Source organism: Spea bombifrons, chromosome 2 (assembly GCF_027358695.1).
Source record: "Spea bombifrons isolate aSpeBom1 chromosome 2, aSpeBom1.2.pri, whole genome shotgun sequence".
NCBI classification, from domain to species: Eukaryota; Metazoa; Chordata; class Amphibia; order Anura; family Pelobatidae; genus Spea; species Spea bombifrons.
Window position 1 is genome coordinate 111,181,130 of NC_071088.1, and position 22,020 is coordinate 111,203,149.

The 22,020-nt window shown below is 39.3% G+C and overlaps 1 protein-coding gene across 4 annotated transcripts in view; it reads right to left on the reverse strand.

The window, feature by feature from the left end:
* Window positions 1-17,093, reverse strand: part of ITGA7 (integrin subunit alpha 7) — a 63,954-nt gene extending 46,861 nt beyond the window's left edge. For 2 of the 4 annotated variants that reach the window (XM_053455600.1, XM_053455603.1), the window contains exon 1: window positions 16,886-17,093. In XM_053455600.1, the coding sequence (XP_053311575.1) occupies window positions 16,886-17,055 (170 nt within the window). In that variant the 5' untranslated portion in view covers window positions 17,056-17,093. The remainder of the gene's footprint in view (window positions 1-16,885) is intronic. The other 2 variants (XM_053455601.1, XM_053455602.1) reach the window with 1 other exon arrangement.
* Window positions 17,094-22,020: the final 4,927 nt, after the last annotated feature.

Sequence of the window (22,020 nt, forward strand, 5' to 3'; positions counted from 1 at the left end):
TTATGTCCGTGGATATGTGGACGAAGATAGAAGAAAGGAGGAAGGAGAACAAGAACATGCAGAACAAGATGATGCGAGACACGGAAGCGGAAGTGGTCGGCAGAGAGGGTAAGGAGACATTCAGAGAGCATGAGAGTAAACGAAAATGGGATTGTGAGAGAGTAAGAGTCTGAAAGAGTGTGCAACAGTGAGACTAAATGCCCCCTTTTTTTGTTGGAAACGAACATGTAGGCAACGGAATTTGTTGCCCAAACGAATGGGCCAAAAATGAACCGAAAAATTTGTCTGAATAATTTCTGGCACATTTAAAAGCCCAGTCTGGTGGACTGGTCTGCATCCTGTCCAGCATGATAGATTTCCAAAGGATGCAGATTAAGGCATCAATAGTGCCTAGTGATCTATGGGCCTACCTGGGAACTCTCCGGGATTGCCGGGTGAAGCACCGCTTCTCCGGTTCAAGACCCGAATCCTCCGGTTTGCGGGGTCTTGACACGCCCCGCTCCCCGCCCATTTTCTCTTGAAATAGGGGTGTTTCAAGCAGATGTCAGGGGACCGCCCGCCGAAGTCAGTGGGTAGTCCTGGCCACGTCCCGCAAGGGAAGGCTCTGGGTAGTCGGAGGCAAAAAGTTCTCAGGTATGTTTATGGGCCCTCATTAGAGGTTGAAATGGCAAAGCATGGGCAGATTAAAAAAAAACAACCAATTGAACACAGATATGCCATTCCCTATTATGGGAGTTAAACCCATCACTTCTGTGTATATATATACTTTAAACAGGTCTTAAGGATACTAAACATAGTATAGAGTGTTAAATGTCCTAATAGCGCAACCTGTCAAATTGCTTAGCATTAGTTGTTTTCCATTGATGTGATGTATTATTTTAAGTGGTGCTAATTTAGGTGTTATTCAAGTTGAATAGCAAACCCTTTATTTTAATTAATACTAATTAAAGGGTAGATTGGTCATTAAAGTCAAGCCCACCCTTACAAAAAAATTACTGCAGTTTTTCTGAAGTAATACTGCAGTTTTTTGGACATGAAAAAACTGCAATACTGCACTTTTACTGCACTTTTTTATATATTGCAAACCTACAGTTGTAATTCAATGTACTGCAGCTTTATTGCATTTGTACTTCCTTACCAAAAAAACTGCAGTAAAACTGCAGTACAGTGAAGTACAAATGCAGTAAAAAAATAACTGCAGTAAAAGTGCAGTACAGTGAAGTACAAATGCAGTAAAACTGCAGTAAATGTGCAGTAATACTGCAGTAAAAGTTTTTTCATGTCCAAAAAACTGCAGTATTACTTCAGAAAAACTGCAGTAATTTTTTCGTAGGGGCAGTATCTTACATTTTTTTTCACCTGGGCCCCAGAAAAAATTATCTACCAACTTCATAAAAGCTCTCTGAAGAACCGATTGCTTTGCTATTTTTCTTTGTAAATGTCATGCAGGATTGTTGCACTTTGGGCCTTTATGTTGGCCTGTCCTGCCACACCACCAAGGGAGCTGGGAGGTTTGGTTTATATTACCTCCAAACATGCTTTGCAGTGATGTATAGTGCTAATAAAATCACACACATATACAATAAGACTATGTACACAAATCTAGAAAACAGTTGGCAGGTTTCATTTCCAGCTTCTGTAGGGTATCTGCCAATTTCTAATATATCAGGGAAAAACTCATGGGAATTTGAGTCTGGAGACATGTTGGGTACGGATTTTGAGTACCTGCCTAGAGAATATGCAAAAACCAACAAGCCCTGAACGTTACCATATTTATCATTGTCTACAAGTGTCCAACAATACAAACTATACAGCTAATCCTTAAAAACAGCTTCCATTAAATTCAGTTGATGACATACAATGTCTACTGTGAGTTATGTTAGGAAATTGCAGTAGCGTTGATATAATTAAAAATGAGCATGGGTGAGTTTTCAGTTTAATATAACATCATAACACAACACCCAATTTGGCTTAAATTCATTGTGGTGCTGCCAGTCCCTAAACATTAATCTACTCAGAACATTTAGGGAGGACAGGGCATAGAAACACATTCTTTATGAATACCGTAGGACAGGCTGACAGGCTATTAAACGGCTGTCCGTCCTTGGTTAGTTCATCTCAGATTTGCGTGGTATTGCATCCTTCAAGGGTTCTCTTGTGGCTCACCACAATCGAAGACATGGACCTTCCTGCTCTCTTGTGCCTAGAGGGACCACCAACCACACTGGCTAGGTCCATGAAAGCTAAAACATACTTCTGGAGCTGTTGGTTCCCCCGTGCAGAAGAAAATTTGCCTCGCATTTTAGTTCTGGACTGCCCTTATGGCAGGATCAGACTGATAATGTTGATCGAGATTTTTTCCTCTGTAATACCAAAACTTCAGGTGCTTCCGAGATGCACCGTATGACAGGCCACTAAGCGGCTGTCTTTCAATGGTGAGTTTAGGTTGGTACTCTCCATGTTATCGCATTTTTGCCATATTTCCAGAGAGCAGTTCTAAAATGAGGGGTAATCAATGGGAATATTCTAATGGTTTCTTACCTTAGGCTTTGGTCTTTATAAATATAACCCTTTGCTTCCACGCATAGTTGATGAATTATATGATGGAATTATCCCAACTTTCAGGCTAGATTTTATTACAAAAAGAGGTGCCATTCAGGGGCCACACTGAACCATTTAAAACCAAAATAAAAGGAGAGCATTTTTGGCATGCATTTATTATTTTTTGGTTTCTGACATGAGTTAACAGGGATCAAGTAATAAAACGATCTAAATTTGTAGCCCCAATTTGCAGAGATGTGAAGGCTAAAACAAGGGTGGGTGTACGGACATGTTACGTACTCATATTCCACGAAAGTCTCCCCTCAAAGAATTATGGACGTCTGGAATCACCAACGTGTTAATCTCATTACTCATTGATTGCTCCACCTATGTGAGTTCAGACAAGACACTTTACCCTAATAGAACCATAAAAGAACCCATCCCCTACCATGACATGAAGGGCCAGTGGCACGCCAGCTGTGAATCACCATCTTTTGACCCACAAAAACTGTATTATCCATTTAATTATAGTGACGTAGGCAAATCATCCCCCCAGCAATCCATACATCCATATGCCTCATACAAAGTCTAGTGTAATTTGGACAACTGGAAAAATCAGAAGTCTGTAAACGTGTGTGATGTTGCATGCACCTGTCAGAAAGGGTGAGATGTCGGTATTTACAGTTGGAGCTGACTGCAATGGAATGTTTCTGTTGGTGACTGGACCACTTAACATTCCGCGGGGACCTGGTAACTAACAATATATTTTCTGTGTAAGTCTGTCTGTCTATGTATGTGAGTATTTCTGTGTGTGTTTTTACCCTGTATATATTAATGTTAGGTGTGGCCACAGCCGTGGAATTTTTAACTTTCCATTCTGACACTATAAGGAAAAGTAATCGACTACAGCCATGCATGTATGAATGTATTGATGATATTCCCCTTTTTGACTCAATCAGTGAAAAAATACTTTTATGATGTTAGTGATGGTGCCAGCAGTACACTCTCTCTCTCTATATACATACAGTGAAGGAACAAATTATTTGATCCCCTGATTATTTTGTACGTTTGCCCACTGACAAAGACATGATCAGTCGATAATTTTAATGGCAGGTTTATTTGAACAGTGAGAGATAGAATAACAGCAAAAAAATCCAGAATAACGCTTTTCAAATAAGTTATAAATTGATTTGCATTTTACTCATGCATTATTTCTTTCACTGTATTTATACTATATATATATATATATATATATATATATATACACCATATATAAAACCTAGAATATTCAATTCTGCAAGTCTCAAGGCTTGCAAGAAAAGCACATGTTCACACATGCAAATCTTTTGTGGTAAGCTGAGACTGGAAACACTCTCAGTGTAGGTGTCCCAGATAACAAAAGAATTATTCTCAGATGGTTGATGCTTTCCGTCAAACTCACTCAACGGCTGGAACCCCTGGCAGTGCCACAAATTCCCCAAATTCCATCTGCTGCCAGCCTCATACTTGCACACCCTCCAGGGCCGTTTGGAGGGGGAGGTTGGAACGCAATGTGCAATTAACAAGGGTATTTTTCCATGTTTATCTATCTTGGCAAGGTTTTGCGTCTGTGATGAGGATAATATTAGAGGATGCTGCTTTGGGGGAGCTACACAATAAACTCACAGCTGGAAGAAAGCTGGTATTTGACAAAGAAAGATTATTTCTGCCGGGTAACTGTATTCTAACAATCTAGCACCTGCGTATTTCTCAATACACAAGTCAATGAAACATACAAAGCAACCCATTCTAAAATTGCAGTCTGTTACTTCTGCTGTAAAGATCACTGTTTAATTTGTATCAGTATAATGTCCTAGCAGAAGTGAACAAAATTAAACACTGCCCTAGAGAAAGAATAATTTAACATCTATGGTAAATTCATACTAACATATTTTTTCCCTTTGGTCACTGGAGATGAAGCCTGTTTTTGGAGCAGCTGAGGATGGAAACGAATGTTAGCTCATTGTGTGTGCCCCGTATACATAACCTTGTATGGGGTTTTTATCTACACCACGTTTTATCAAATATTTACCAACATTAAGTCCCATAAATGGGACAGTAAAGGCCACATAAAGCATTTTACGGAGCAGAATTATCACCATTCATATACTTTACAATTAGGCTATGGTCATATTCATGTGGATGCAAAACTCCCACTCGCCCACTGAGCTGGAGACTATGAAAAAACCCTAATACAGCAGAGCAGCTGTACATGGGCAGACAATTCTAATGTGTTAATACATAAAACATGAGAGGGATACTGTAATTAGCGTATGAAACAAAAACTGATACTGTGCAGAAACATACGGTCTGTAGTTTGCTTAAATAACGTCTGTTATTTAGGTGGTATGCGATGTAATGTATATGGGATTCACATGTTTTCATTCAATATATTTTATTTTGTTTTTATTTTAAAAAACAGAATTTTTATTTTAAAGAGGACTATGCTGTAGTATACTAAAATAGGTTATTGTTTCACTAATATTTGTACCCATGCTTGGCTCATTTTGCAAAGAAAAGACAATAATGGTCAATTGATCACACCTGGTATTACTGTTATCCCAAAATATTATCTGTGATGTATGTACAAATAAACTAAGGAATACAATTATAGTGGGGGGAAAATACAAAGAAGTGCAGTCTGGAATATTTATGCCCCATACCAGGTGGCAGTATGACAAATGGCTGATCCCATTGATCAATATTTGGTTTTAGCATCATGAATCATTTATTGAGTGTCCAGACAAAGGAAGATCTGCTGTCAACAGCCTATCCAGTGATGAGCGCATTGACCACTCATCAGCACACTAATCCCTATGATTCACTTACCCATTGCTCAAGCAGCTTGTAGTCCAAGCTTCTCTTTACATAGCCAAGTAGCATGGTGCTCTTTGGACTTTCTCATATAATGGTCTAAGACCTTTTACTATCCCCTTTTTTAAATAATGGCATATTAAAATTCAGGTTATTGGCTTCTAGACCATATATGGCAAAATTATCTCACGCTGACAAAACCTGACGATAAACTTCAGGTATGGTGACCATAATTCACTTCACAAAGGAGATACATAAGAAAAAAAAGAAATTCTGTTCTGCCTTTATCCAACAGTAATTCTCTACAATATATTTTAATAACGTTTTCACAAGTGGCTTGTTAATTCTTAAAAATGCTTGCAAAAAATAATAAAAACTTGCAGTATCCTAAGGTCCACTTTGTGCGCCAATGTCTCAATGTCACTCCAACAAAACATATGAAACACTGTTTCTTATCTCTTACCCTGCTTTTGCTGACATTTCTTCCCGTTGTAAATTAAAGGTTCACTCCCACTATTTCACAGAATCTAAATTCCAGTATGCAAATAAACCCTAGCAGATCTGTAATTTTATTCATCAGTGAATGCGTGGGTCAGTCAACAACTAAGCATCTCCATTAAGAATGATTAATAAAGGCAAACTGAGCATGATTAGTGAATTATACCTGTGAAAAGTATTCATCATTCAGCAGTAGTGGGAATGTTTTTCTGCTTAGTTACAAAAGGTAGGTAGAACAGCATCTTTTAAGGAAAACCTTTCCAAAGGGTATAGGATTCTATGACTAAGGAAGCATTGTATATTATTGCTGGAACAATATCTTCAATATTAATTACAGGGGGGATTTCCACTGGAGGGGACATACTTAGGACATCTATATGTTTTATCTGAATTACGACAACCAAAATAATTCCTCAGGTATGAGATTCTGTCTAGCTGACAAAAACAGACCAACGAGCAAGGACTTTGGAAAAAGGAGCATATTGTCAGAAAAATACTACTTCCTAATCCGAAATATTTAGCACCTCATACAATATTTACTGGTACAGCAGCAGACAGCAAGACGCTCATAAAAGGGGTAAAGCCAACAATTCCTATGGTCTCTTTTTAAATAATTCAATCAGAAAAGCAGACTTCCTTAGCTAATCTTTTTACAACCTAATCTACCGCAGTAGATGTGAAGGCTATAAAGCGGATTTTGGTCAATGAGTTTTTCTAAAAAAAAATTCTCAAATATTCTCGGCTCAAATATTTGATAACAAAATTTATTCGGTTTCAACAATAATTTTGAGTGAAATAAAATGTTTATCTTTCTAGGCCTCTAATGGGCCCTATAAAGGTCTCACAAATCTCCATCACCTGGCACCGCCCCATCACTATGAAGACAACAAATGTGGACATCTACCATAACTGTACACCACATACCTAATATATTAGTGTGGAAGAATGACGTATTGGTAATTAATTCTTTATGTTGTCACATAGGTAAATATACTGTCACGGGGTAGGAGCTTAGTGAATTGCAGGTCTGTGATCCTAAAAATCTGTTGAAACCCTCTTTCTAGAGTGTTTCACTTGATAGCAGACACTTCTTTCTGCCCTGTTTAAAACTAGGATGTGTAATAGCCTCAGACAGAGGGGTCCTGTTTTGTCCATGGACAAACCCAAAATCTTATCTGGAAGAACCTTACCAGGGAGTGAGCCTAACGGTACCAGAGCCAATTGTGAAATCTAGATAGTTGAACATGTAGATAGTTTTTATCTTTAGTGCATTGCATATGAATGGATGAAATGCATTCATGTCCTTATGTATTCTTTATCAGAAGCAAGTGTACTGGGGTGGGGTGGAAAAAAATCTTTTGTCTTGCAGGGATTGTGTGTTTTATTATCCAGAGAATGTCCACTGTCAGTGATCGGGAAATGACAACATCACCCTATTCAAGCGGTATTTACTACCCAATTACTGACAGATTTGTATGGGGGGATGGGAGACATTATGTAGGGATTAACCTCTGTTGATATATACGATACAGTGGCTGATATTACTATATGCTATAGAATTGGTTCCCTATAAGCCTTATGATTTTCACGTGAAGATTTCATTGTGACAAGGCATTGAATAAAATTCCTTTTGGTTTTAATTTCCCTTAACTCTGCGTACAAGGATATCCCTTTCCAAAATCAATAAAGCAACGGAGACCCAGCTAAGCCTAAACTAGGGAGGGTCATTGCCGCTCCCACTAAAGAATGCTTCTGGAAATTATTTAATGCATTTTAATTAAAAATATTAACCGGATTCCCTACTTGGCCAGCACTCCCTTCCTGCACCTGCCTTATGTTTTTTAGGTTTATTTAACTCCTTCCAGGCACGAATACACATGTCAACAGAGTCAGAGGGCAAAAGTGTAAAGACGCAACAATGAGCCGTGGCTGCTAGCAGGGAACAATTATTTGTAATTGCAAGAAAATGTTATTGACAGAGCCGGCCTTAGGCGTTGTGGCGCCCTGTGCGGACTACTCCTCTGGCGCCCCCCCTCACCACCCCCCTTCAAACTACCCGCCCTCTCTGCCCCTTTAAACTACCCCCCCTCTGCCCCTTCAAACTACCCCCCCCTGCCCCTTCAAACTACCCCCCCCTCTGCCCCTTCAAACTACCCCCCCCTCTGCCCTTCAAACTACCCCCCCTCTGCCCCTTCAAACTACCCCCCCTCTGCCCCTTCAAACTACCCCCCCCTCTGCCCCTTCAAACTACCCCCCCCTGCCCCTTCAAACTACCCCCCCCTCTGCCCCTTCAAACTACCCCCCCCTCTGCCCCTTCAAACTACCCCCCTCTGCCCCTTCAAACTACCCCCCCCTCTGCCCCTTCAAACTACCCCCCCCCCACACTTACCTTGTTGCCGGAGTCCTGCGGTAAGAGCGGGAGGCATCCATCTTCTCGCTCTGCCGGCATTTCATGTTGAGCGCCGGTATAGTCCGGCGCTCAAAATGAGATGCTGGCACCGCGACGGAGTCACGGAGAGTAAGGGGCGCCGAGCGGTTGCCGAGAACTTCACGAGCAACCGCTCGGCGCCCCTGACCGGGACTTAGATTAAAGCATCGGTTTTTTTAAAAAAACTTTATTTAACATCAATGATGTTAAATAAAGTTTAAAAAAAAAAAACGATGCTTTAATCTAAGTCCCGGTCAGGCGCCCCTGCAACCATGGCGCCCTGTGCGGTCGCACAGGTCGCACACCCCTAAGGCCGGCCCTGGTTATTGATATTGTTATTTACGACCCACAGAAGGGCCCAAAGTTGAATAATTCACATACAATTTGCGGCTTGGTTTGCTTTTTAGAACAATGTCAGGCAGAAAAATATTTTAACCGATGGCTTTTTTGGCCACTTTTTAGACCCTTTGTTATTTCTGTTGTGTTGTCGTTTGCAGGTAATTGTCAAAAATCTGTGTCCCTATCAGTAATGCAATCCTGGTGTGCTTGCAGATTTGGGGATACGACAGATCGCAGCCGGAACCAATCCCCCAGTCCCAGCATTGACAGGTAGCCCCCAAATTTTCTGGGAGGAAATGAAAGCTGTAGTTTTAAATGGAGGTTACCAATGATTTGTTCCTGCCCCGATGGGTGCGACACAATGAGCCAGCTGTAGCAGCATTGGATTAGTGCTACTTGTGCCTGGACTGTGTCATCATAATGAGCTAATCTATGGGTTTATAGCGGGAAATGCACCCACTAACAAAAACGCCATTGACTGCTATAGCGAATGAAGACATATGACACAACAAAGGACAACTTGGTGTATTCTACAATAAAATAATGTCACTCATGGCAAGTATCCATTTCATGAAACACCCTCCCCCATCACATTAATCAGCTCTCCCCTCAATAGATTTACTGACTGACTGACACCATACAGATTGTTTTTACAGAATTCCAATCCTAGGATTTAAAAAGTACAAAATCTACCAATAATTAATAAGAACTAGGAAACGACATCCATTTACATCAAAGAATTCGCCACTCGTGAAAAATGCAGCCATGAAGTGTACACTCCTAGGAGATTCACCAGTTTCCCCTCCATCTGTATGCGCAGGCAAACACTTGCAGGTTTATTCACTAAAGCAGGATTTTATAGAAGGTTTTGGTTTTGCTAACCTTCCAATACATAATAATTAATCAACTCCAGCAAGCTGCCCTTGCAAGGGCTTGGTTGTCCCTGTACAGTATAATAGATCTGGACTGGGCTATGGATAATAAGGTGGCCCTGGCACTTTAAGGCCAGCGGCCACCTAACGTCAGCATGGCCAATTCCCGGATATTCGCATTACGTTTTGATGCTCACTTGAAGCAGCAGATCAGGTTTGTATAGAGTGATGGCAGGTGTCAGATATGCCCGCTGTCCAAGACTGTAATATTTCTTGGAAGTCACCAAAATTATTTAATTATGCATGATACAGTCCTTCATGCACTAGGAAGGTTGACCCTTCATGATGCATATTTGAAACGCTACTGGAAATTTTAGGCTTATATAATAAAATATTTTATATAGAGATATTTAGAGATATCGGATTTGTAACTATTTAGTCCATGTTTCTTGTTTATTTCACAGAAGCATAAAACTGCAAACTGTGCATAATGTCTGACATCAGTAATGTGTACAGAAGCAATCCCAAACAGCAGAGAAAAGGACAGACAATTAAAGCCATACAAGGATGGGTTATTAATGTAGAAGAGAATAATACACAGACGAAATAAAATAAACAGTAGTGCTTCTTTAAATATTTAAATATTAACTAGAAATTGGTATTTAAGTTGCTGACAACTTCAAAGTTATTGGAAAAATAAAACAGACAACGTAATAAAAAACAAGAAACATAAATGTTTTATATTATTAAATATTTACAGTAAGAAGCCAAGCACTGAACTACATCTTGCATGGGTCTTTTGCATGCTTCTGCGCTTTGCAAAAGCTTTTATTTTCTATAAAGAATGTAGTGTGATGTTTTGCCTAGTGTAGAGAATGTATCAATATTAGAGCTATCTTACTGGAACTGAAATGCCAAACAATATGTTATGTTAACATCAAAGTGTCCTGTTTCATTGGTGTGTTTAAAACTTCTGTAACCTCAGTGTTTGCCTTTCTTTTTCCAAAGCTCTGGTATCACTCGGCATGTTAGGTTATGTTCTTTGGTATGATGGGGAGGATGGTATAAGTTCTGCTGCTGCAAAGTCAGGCCTAAACCTCAGCATGTGGGGTCGGGACACGATGTTCCCCATCAAATGCCAAATTTGTAGTTTTGCTGAATTTACTACACCTTATATATTATACAGGGAAACCCATATGTCAGGGTATGCACACATAAGAAAGGATTAAAGTCATGCTAAAGAAACACACTCTACGTAGAAATGCTTTACACTTCAATATATGGCACCCGTTTTACAAACTAGGGTCACCTGCTTTTGAAGGTTACAACTCCTATCATTAGCTGAACTGGGCATGATAGGAGTTGTAACCTTGTAGCCATGTTGCCTATTTATTTATAATAGGCAACATCACACATTCCTGCATGGCTCGAATTGTCTAAGGCAGACCTGGCCCTGCATTTCAGTGATTCTCCCAATGGATTAGATCCCTCTGAGAGAGACTAACTAAGATCCAGTCCCCACAATACATTATTTAAGTGACATAATGTGGTCAGCTTAGTTTAGTCATTTCACACAACCAGCTACTTGAAATCATACTGGAGAGGGCCTGATCTGTGAACACCCACCGCTGCCTGTGAACACCCACCGCTAACTGTAAACACCCACCACTAACTGTAAACACCCACCGCTAACTGTAAACAACCACCGCTAACTGTAAACACCCACCGCTGCCTGTGAACACCTACCACTAACTGTAAACACCCACCGCTGCCTGTGAACACCTACCACTAACTGTAAACACCCACCGCTGCCTGTGAACACCTACTGTTACAACTGTAACAGACATGTTGGTACAGATTTTACACATAGGTTGGCGTTAGGCCTGTGGGGTCAATATGATCCTTAGGTTAAATATCTCAAACCAGAAATATAATACAGTGCTGCACTTTAAACATATGGAAATGCCCCAGAACAAGCCTCATTGTTTAGCCAACAAACTGAACAAGAAAGGCACTGGGGCTTTCTGGACCATTTCATTCAGTCTAAAGCATGTACCCAAGGTCCCAACACAGAAACAAGTGTTACAGTCAAATTGGACGCCCAACCCATCCCTGCACTATGAATGTGCCATTAAAGGTCTTATTTTGTCTTGGATAAATCATGAGCCGCACATAAGCCCTCTTTACACACTCCCTTAATATACATTCGCATGTAGACATATATGTGTGTATAATGTTTACAGGAAGACATTAATAATTACAGAGCTACTGAAATGCCAACAAATTAAGAGAGCTCCATGGTTTCATGGTCTGTAACATTACAGACATTAACATTGTTATATTTGATAACATATATTTGACAAAATGTTTTTCTTACAGAGGTTTTCGCTTTCTCACACACATAGCCTTCCCTCTCGCATACATATTTGTGGCAATGCTTTATGATTGCGATAGTTCCACCCTGCTGGGAATAGCAAATGTTTAGTGCCTCGATGACAATATTCTTTTATGGAATGTTCAGAGGCTGAGAAAATCGTTCTAATGAATGAATTTCCCATGTTGATGGACATCAGCAAACTCTATACACCCCCTTCTTTGGATAAACCACGTTCAAAAGGGATGGCGGCTACAGGTCCTCAGTTATGCGCATGTATTTTTACTAACGTATGGGCCCACATCTACTTTACCCGCATGTGTAATAACCTATGCGTAGAATTTGACGGCAGATGAGAACAATTCGGCTCTTCTAGTCTGCCCATTTTAGCTGGAAAGTTAGATTCAGGATAGCTGTATGCCTACCCTATGCGTTTTTAAATTCCCCCACCGTATTAGCCTCTATAACCTCGGATGGGAGACTCTTCCATTTATCTACCACCCTCTCAAAACCTATGACCCTCTGGTTTTAGAGTATGATCACTTATTTTAACATTTCTCCTCCTTTTAAATAAACGTCCTTCTTGTACTTTGTGAAATCCATTTAAGTATTTGTATCAGACTTAAAGACAGTAGGTTATTCCCGGCCACAGTTTGTCTTGGTTTACTTGAAGATACCACAATATTGCTTATAAAGGGAAATGACTGTTTATATTTAAAGTATATATATATATATATATATATACACACACACATTATGAAGAAGCAAACAAGTACAGACACAGACTATAATCCAGGGAGACTGAAATGAACGCTTACCCTTATTAGGCATAGGGGGCCATTTTAAACAGGATTCCTGTGGCTTTGTTTTGTCTGTTCTTGAATGCGGTCTTTGGATAAATTCTATGAGATGTTTTAACATTATTACTAAAGTCACGTTACATTTATAATATTGTGCTGCCGCCCATACGGTGCATTATTTTGATTTTTTAGAGGTCATAGTAATATAGTAATTTAGGTTGAAAAAAGTCCATCAAGTTCAACCCTTCTATCTATCCTTTCTGCTTTTGATCCAAAAGAAAGCAAAATAAAACTCCAATTAAGCTATTTTTTGGATTTTGCCACTTAGGGGAAAAATTTGCTTGTGACTCCATAAGGCAATCCGACGTTTCCTCTGCATCGTACATATGCTGCGACTCATGTTGTTAACAATGCAACGTCCACATAACTTCCATTGATTCTGTCATTTACAGATAGGGTGACCATGTTGGTCATTTTTTTCCACATGCTACTAAAAGCACATGTAAACGTGCTACCCTACAGAATGCGGGATATATAACAGATTTCCTTCTGTGAGTTTATAAATCCAGCTTCAGGGCTGCTCTGTATATGTGCTGCTCTGTACATGTGCAATGTATATGTGTCCTGGAAACAATGGCTGACATGCAGCGATAGACAGAAAAGGCACTGGGGTGGACATTTTCATAAGCACGAATGACTTCTGCTTGTCCTCTGCTCATGTGATCATCCTATGGACAAGGCATGTGGACACACGTGTTCATGACATTAAGGTATAAGCCATGAATGTGGTCAGCACAATACAAAGGCCGAAGTGCCATCTCTGTGACGTGCCTCTCAGTCAGAAGACACATTGGACATATCTGAGAACTTGCTGTGCACAATAGTACTGACTCTTCTCAGGAGGAACTCTTGCAGAAGCAAAAATGCTCAGCCTTATCATCCCTTTTTGTTTATCTCCACATACAACAGGGGTAGTCAACAGACCTACAGCTCCTATAATTCTTGAGCAGCATTCGTAAAGAGACAGACTAGTTTAGCATTGTGGGAATTGCAGTTTCACGGCAGATGTGACATGCCAGCTACGGCTAATCTAGAAGAACTTAAGGATGTGGAAGCCTATGTTGCCTAAACAGCCTTCCAGCATACAAGAAAAACATACACGTTATGTGTTAACACAACGTACACGTATTCTTTATACTTCAAATATTCTCATTCGAAATACTGTTTAGGTAAGATGGAACTTCATCTATAGTGGCCTCTCATTTTTTTGCACATAAGCTTTCAAACATACCACACTTTTGCACATATACTTCATTTTCATAGGTGGATTTTTATTTGTGAAAATATACGCTGCCCATATATGGAGTAATGAGTTTGCACAATTTAAGTGAAAAAAGTGCTTTTTTTCCCACCTTGCAAAAAAAAAAACAATAAAAAATCTGCGGATGGCCATATGCAGAAACACACAACATGTGTCTCTTGCTTATAGCCTACAAAAACCAATATATTGTCATTGGACACATCCAATAAGCTCAGTTTTGGTAATTCAAGGGTAAAAACACAACGCTCTGGTTTTAGTGAATCAACAAACAACTTGCTGCTGAGAAAAAACAATAAATGTTTAACCACTCTATGTTTAGCTTTTACTGGGAAAAAATGATCTCTGGAGGAGACTGTGGAGTCAGGCATTTGTCCTTGTCCCGTACGCTCCAGCTTGTACACAACACCTTTTTATTACAGTTGTACAGTATTTAGCTAAAACTAACAAAGTCTTCTGGTGTCCTTTAACCCTTCTTCAGGCTCCAGCAGAGAAGTCACCACACCAGGAAGGAACTATATATTGAAGGACAGCTGGCAGGCCACATATAACGTTACCACTACAGACATAGTAACACCAAGCGTCATGTTTATCCCGGGTTTATATCCTTTAATGATATTTTGAGAGGGTAAAGAGTGTGTTGAGACACTTGTAGCCACATTAAACAAGAAACATTTTACTCATGTCCCCATGACTAATTCTGATGGAGAGGACAGCAAACTCTATGTACTAAATCCAACTGCTTGATCATGATTATCATCAATGAAATTACATGTGGAAAAAACTTTTCTACTTTTCTAAATTATACTTGAAAATATCTGAATTCCAGCTAGGAACGCAGATTTGTACCACTAACCAAGTCGTTTCGGTATGAGTCATAATGAGGAAGATCAGAGGAAGGCAGAGATAAAGCTATTTCTCAAAAAGGAAAATGTAGAAGATACTTAGAACAACGAACAAGATCCTTAAATCCTCTTAATGTGATTGGGTGAAATGACTAACATATTAAAAAATGCACATTTCCTCCAGAGAATTTCAGATCCAGAGTTTGGGTTAAACTGGTCTTGTCTGGGCACTGGACACCTACTAGAACTTTACTCATCAGGTTGATCCACATAAATATGTTTTATTCTGCACACACTATAATTATACTTTAAATGTGATTCTATAAAACAAAAGGGCAATTGGGAGCAGATGGGTTATAAGGTAATCAATATAGTAACAGGTAAGTCTGATTCCCCAACATCCTTATGTGTGCAGTGACACCTGCGTCTCAGGACAGTTCTGCTGTCTGCAAGTATCTGTGGTGTTCTGAGGGTCTCATAGCTACCGTGTATAAAACTGATGTCCATCATATTATATTATGAAAAATACCCTCCTTGAAATAAGGCATAAGACTAAATTGCACTTTATTAAGGAACTGAGCAGTAGCCCTGAGAACCAGACATCTAGTCAAATCCAGGAGCTTAAGTATTGCTAAGATTTCTATGATGCTACAGCGAACACTCAAGACTCCTTCAAGAAATCTGTTGGATTCCTCGTGAGGAATTCTTGTGATACCACATTGAGTAGACATCAATGAACGTTATATTTGAGAAAATAGAGTTTTCAAGGCTGATACTGTTTTATTAGGTCAAAGCAAAATGTAACGCTACATGACTCTCCTTCAGATTCTTCATTCTATCTCCATTCCAAGAAGAGACCTCTGAAGTCCTTAAAGGATCTGTAGCATTACTGTCTGTACATGTGTTTCAGTGCTGGCCCAATAAAAGGAATCAACTTTGACTAAAGGACAGTTATTATTTATAAATCGTTGGCAAATTTGTTGTACCAAACAGTGGAAAATGAGCATTAAATCATTAAAAGTTCATGAGGACAATGCTCAAAATTAAAACTGTGTCTTAGTTGATGTACTCAACTACATGTAACTTCCCACTCTCCATACCAAATATTAATTAATGTTTAAAGCATTTAATTTCGGTAACATAATGGCCCACAGTCCATTTGTCTTTTGACATGGCCTTTAGTTGGTTTTAGAGTTGATCTCAATATTATAAGACATGGAAGTGTGGATTCTAAAAGTGTACTTTGTGTCAAGTTTTTGTAGCTACAATTCTGCTAGAATTGGGTACCTAAACCTAAACAATCCAAGTTTAAATTTAAAAGGCTAATTGATCATTAGAAACAATTATGTGACAGCTAGAAATGTTCTTGTTCTCCATGAAAAAAAAAAAAAAAAATATATATATATATATATATATATATATATATATATATATATATATATTGCTCCAGGCACCAGGCAGTTAAGTTATTTGGACAGACATATGAATAATTCATTATCCTGCAATCAGTTACTGGTCAGTCTGCCAGTGTAAATATTATCAGGATGTTACCAACCATTCTGAAATAGTCAAAGCTCCACAATGTCATTCAGACTCATAACCTGATTGTAAACATCCCAAGCTTAAAATAAACCAGGGAAGGATGAGAGAGAGGAAGAAGGTGCCCTGTGCGAGACTTCTTGGCACTGCTCAAAAGGTGTATGATCCAAAAAGGAAAGGATTGTTCAAATGATAGTAAATTTAACGCTTTGATTGACAGAGTGCAGCCCCACAAAGCACTGAGAGGGTTAGTATTAACCCCAGAAGCTCTGAAGGGGCTCTCTGTGATTTACTCAGCATTACTGTACAAGGCAATAGATATACATCTCCAAGGAGGTGGCCACCCAGGCTAGTCCTTTGCGAGTGATGGATTAGGATAGCATCAGGGTATGAGCTATAGCATGCTGCCCTGATGAGACAGCATCAGATCGGTGGCTTAGAACTTTGCAGGTCGGGCGATAGAACACTCAGCACTTACCAACTTAGGGGTTCGGGTCTCAACTGCTTGTGTAGGGCGACCGAGAATCCAAAGAAGCTTTCCTTCTCCCCATCCTTAATGATAGTGTTCTTGACATCCAGGTTAAAGGCAGCGATCCTGTCTATAGCCATGAGGCTGAGGTAGAGCCGTGTAAGCCATGCTGCAGGCATGCTGCAGACTGATGGGAGTGGAGGTAGTGGGGGCAATAGAAAGGAGGCTTCCCTCTGCCAGGTCAGGAGCTTGACTTCCCCGGTCTGCTGTCACCCAGACTCCGAGATAAGGCACTGAAGGCTGTGACCAGGCGGAGCGCTGCTTTCCACCGGGACAAGCCCCTCTTTCTGCGAGAGCACAGAATCCCCGGCAGGCAGGCAGGCAGGCAGGCAGGGGAGGGGTAGGAGGAGGGAGCAGGTGGAAGGAGATCCGAGAAGCTCACTCCAGCCTCTCCGATGACATATGGCTCCAGCCTGCTGATCATCAGGGTGATGCCACTTCACACACCGAGGGAGCACACCTCACTCACCAGATGCTGACGTCACTTCTCAGCTTACACGATTTGTGACCTCACTCTTCTTAGCAATCGCAGCACTCATGTGGTGATGCCAGCAAGATTAGCAGAGGATGAGTAATTATTAATATCGCCAATGGGTATTGCGGTAACACTGCATTATGGTCCTTGTAGTCCTCATCGGGGATGCACTAGGGAGATATTACCGGTATGTACAGGAGCTACAATATGAGCTGCTGATGCTGCATTCTGCCAAAGGACGGACAGAGACAGCGTGTGGCGTCACGTGCAGCTCTTTGTTATGTATACTAATGTTCCTTATGCTAGAAGATAGGATGCCCGAATGAACACAATGACTGTGAAATGTGTCCGCAGGCTAATGATTTGACTCCTTAAGGAGTTGGGAAGATTACGTAACTGGAAAACGTCACATTTCTTCTCTGGACTCTATATCCACTAGCAGCAGTGCAAGTGTTGAGGATCTTCCTGATTTAACCCTTAAACTTTTAACCCTTGCATTTTTTAATTTGCACTATACACTGGTGTATATATATATATCCCACCCTGATAATTCTAAACATTACATCCTTTAGATTTGATTCACTTTGACTGCTTTTTCCCAAACTTTAGAAAACCGATTTGACTTATTGTAACTGCTAAATGATGACAGTTACAGGTTTCTTCTTTTCATGAATATTTTACACACGTATAGAATAGAAAATGGATGTCGGTTAAAGTGTGCGTCATTTTCAGCTTAGATAACAAAACTGTTATTGGTTCACGCAGCCTTTTTTTTTTTTTTTATTCAAAAAAGTACCAAAACATACAAAAAACAAGCATATATAGACATAACAATCGATTTTTTTTTTTTTATATCTACCTTGATCTTTACGTAGTGTTGTTTATAATCAATCGTACTTGACATAAACAGCAACACATACCGATAAAGACAAACAATCAAATATAATATAAGCCATCCTTCCAGTGCTACTTAGCATTTATTATGTCATTGTATTATGTTTATAACTCAAATTATCTGTAATTTGACTTTTTTTTTATCTTAAAAAATCAAATTCTAAACAGATAAATATATATTATAACGAGTTAAATAATAAATAAATGCTGTTCATCCATACTTTCATCAATTATACCACTCTATTTTTAATTAAAGGTATCAATAAATTTGTTATATTACTAAGCTTTGTTATTAACTTAATCAATGGATCTTTCTTTTGGTTCACGCAGCCTTTTAACGATTGGGGAGAAAGGAGAGAACTTCAAGGCAGGACACCACAAAATCCTTTCCCTATCACTCTGAGACACAAATATCAGCTTCGATGAGGGGAACCTTTACTTGAAGTTTCTCGAAAACCATCATACTGATCTAGGTAGTTTTAATTAATGGACATACAATATGCCAAGAACTATGAAATGTATTATATCTGAAACATTTCAGTTCTTGGTTCTCCTTTTCTCACATGAGCAGATGCTGAGAAAACGTTAACCTTCTGTAACCGAGCCTTATGGGCAGGATGTTGTAGATACTGATTCCTTTGGGCACTCACACGACGTGAAGCTTGAGTTGTGTTGGTTCCATTAGACTTGCAGTCCCTTTGAGAGTAACAATCAGGGCTTGTAGAAGTATAATCTGCTGTGAGTTAACTTTTCTCACAATTTATCACGTTACTACAACTAAACTACAAGTAGAATAATCCCATAAATTGTATGGGGGGGCGGGGGTCAGCATTCTTTTTTCTTTTTTAATGAAGAGTTGGATTTTAGCAGCAAACAAGAGATGATCTAAGTGTTTGTTTTGCCCTGGAAGAGAAAGGGTTAGAGAGACTGAGTGGTAGAAACTGTGTGTTTGATTGACAGGCACATCTGCTGGTGAGTCTGTATCAGGCTCATTTTAGTTGCTTAGCCCAGCAATGCCAGAAATATCTCAGAAAAACGTCCGTACAGTGGAGACAACCATGTGCTTCATATAGAGATATGGATAACAACAAGGCTGTGAAAACATTAGTATGCAATCCACTAGTTTGGTTCATATATAGGTAACCACAGAAAGGTAATCAGCTCTCAGTTACACACTATTGTTATCTGCAAGTACATTTATATCTGTATAGTGGCCAAATGTACTTTAGGATGCAAGGTTTATATATATATATATATATATATATATATATATATATATATATATATATATATACACACACTACTGTCTTTTAGGGTAAAAGTACGTAGAGGACTAGGATGACAGCCCCTCTCTTGAAAAAACCTGGGGTTAGATCGTCCTACTGGGCGTCCCGATGCTCCACTGTTCAATGGGCTGGCTAGAAAAGAGACGTTTGATCTCCCCAATGTTTGGGCTATGGGTTATTGTGGCTAGTTTTCAAAGCCTCCTACTTGCTTCGTTCAGATGCAGAGCATTGGGATTTATGACCTTTCCTTGCACTCAAGAGAATGTTTGATGGCTGTTGAATTCTGGGCAGTGGGTACTGTTTTGTGACAGGCCTGGAGCAGCTCTCCACATAAATACACCACTGACAACACTAGCAGGTAAATCAAAATAAACTCATTCATAAATAGATTGTTGGTCTTTTCTGATCGCTGACATACAAATGTTAAATATGTAGCTAAACACATAAGTTGGTCTTTAACAAACATATAAGCGGCACTGTGTTGGCAGTGGTGCAGATACCAGTTATCGTGCTGAATGAATGCCTGAACTTTGTTGAGGATGAATAGAGACCCAAGAGGGTCTTATCCAGACCCCGATGTCATCTCTGACATTTAATGACAATGTTCGACAATTCTTTTCTCATGTTTACTTAAGGAAGAAAAGGGCAGCAGCATAACATGGGTTTTATCTGAGAAGCCGCAAACACCTTGCGCTCATCTTGTTAAATCTATAAATAGTATATTGTGGTTGGATATATATTTAGCTTAAATAGGATGGATCCATGATGTATGTATGTATGTGTGTATATATATATATATATATATATATATATATATATATATATGTATATACACAAAGTGAGTGTGAGTATATGCTTTTATGGAGCATATGTAGCTGTCCACAAGGCACATGATATGACAAAAATATTACTTATTTAGGCTTATTATTCGCCATAAAGCTAACATTTTACTGGCTGCTAAAATGCAGCTTACTTGGTATCAATCAGAATGTATGTACTAAAAAGCTTTGCTTATGGTAATGAAAAAAGTATTTTTTAAATAATTGAAATACTCAGCTGAAGCATCTCTCAGAAGTTAATGCACTTTCCCATTTATGAGCAGCCTGAACGATCACTTAGGTCTTTATTGACTTTTTTTCCTAAGTGTTATACATGACAGCTCTGGCTGGTTTCATGTTACCTTAAACAAATATATCAAGAACTAAAATAGCCACAAAAAATTGTTATTGATATGACCTTCATTTTGCACCAGACAGGCTAAATCGGGAAGGCTTAGGAGTCATCACTAATGAATGTCAAAGCCGCAGACAAGCAAGGTCTAATTTGTTGCAACCAACAAAATGCTCCCGATTTAGTTTAGTCCTGGTTACCTAAATATTGCGAATAATGTGCGAAAGTCAAAATACTTTCAAATAGGTACCATTTCCTATTTTATTTCTGCTAGACCTGTTAGACCAGGTATGAAATGAAAAGAAGCAGGATTTCAGTTGAACACCTTTTAGTGACCTCATTACATTAGGTTCCTAATATCAGAAGTTCTGTTTGAAGCCATCAGTCAAGATCTCCGAGTTACTCCGAGTTACTCTGAACTTAACCTCTTAACCTCGCTTAACCTCTGAATTTGACTTACTTTGCTTATACCTTCATTGTTACTTCATTTTACTTATTTTGTTTCTTCTACACTACCCATGGATCCAGGGCCTTCAAAGGAATGATGACCTGTGACTGGATCATGTATTTAAGCTGCAAAGTTTCACACACATAACTTCCAATATTTTCTCATTGTATAAATGAAATTTTATACAAACCTTTATCATAAATGCATTTGCATTAATGCCTTTAACTCAGCAATATATCATAATTTATAGACGTTCTCTATCTAAAAGGATACGCTCCAACCAGCATATGTACATTTAGTTATATGATAGCTGTACTCCATGCAAATGGGGTGGGATTCTGCTATTTTTCCATTGAGGAGATGTATAAACCGTGGCTTTAAGGCAACTTTTTTTTTCTATTTCTTTAGTTTTTTTTTAATTCTTGTTCTAATTTATTGCAGTAAGTATTTTACAAACAAAGAAAAGATGACTTGGATCTCTCTCTTCTAGATAAGGTCCCTGGGAGCAAATGACAGTGAGATTTTCACAGGGTCTCAAGCCTAGTAACTTTTTCCTAGCTGGCTATTTTTAACTGTTCCAACTCTCTAAAGACTTGAGGACATGGAATTGTTGGCAGGACACCTCAGCTCTGCTGGACCTCAGCCAGACAATACAGTTGGATTATTAAAAGTCGTGTGGGGTTTCACAACAGGGTGAGGTCACCAAGTAGACTAGCCATAAACCAGAGCACGTATCTTCATCCTTACCTTTAATATCTGGGAGCCTTACTTCCGATCACAGGGGTGAAGTACTAATTTTATGGTGCCGTAG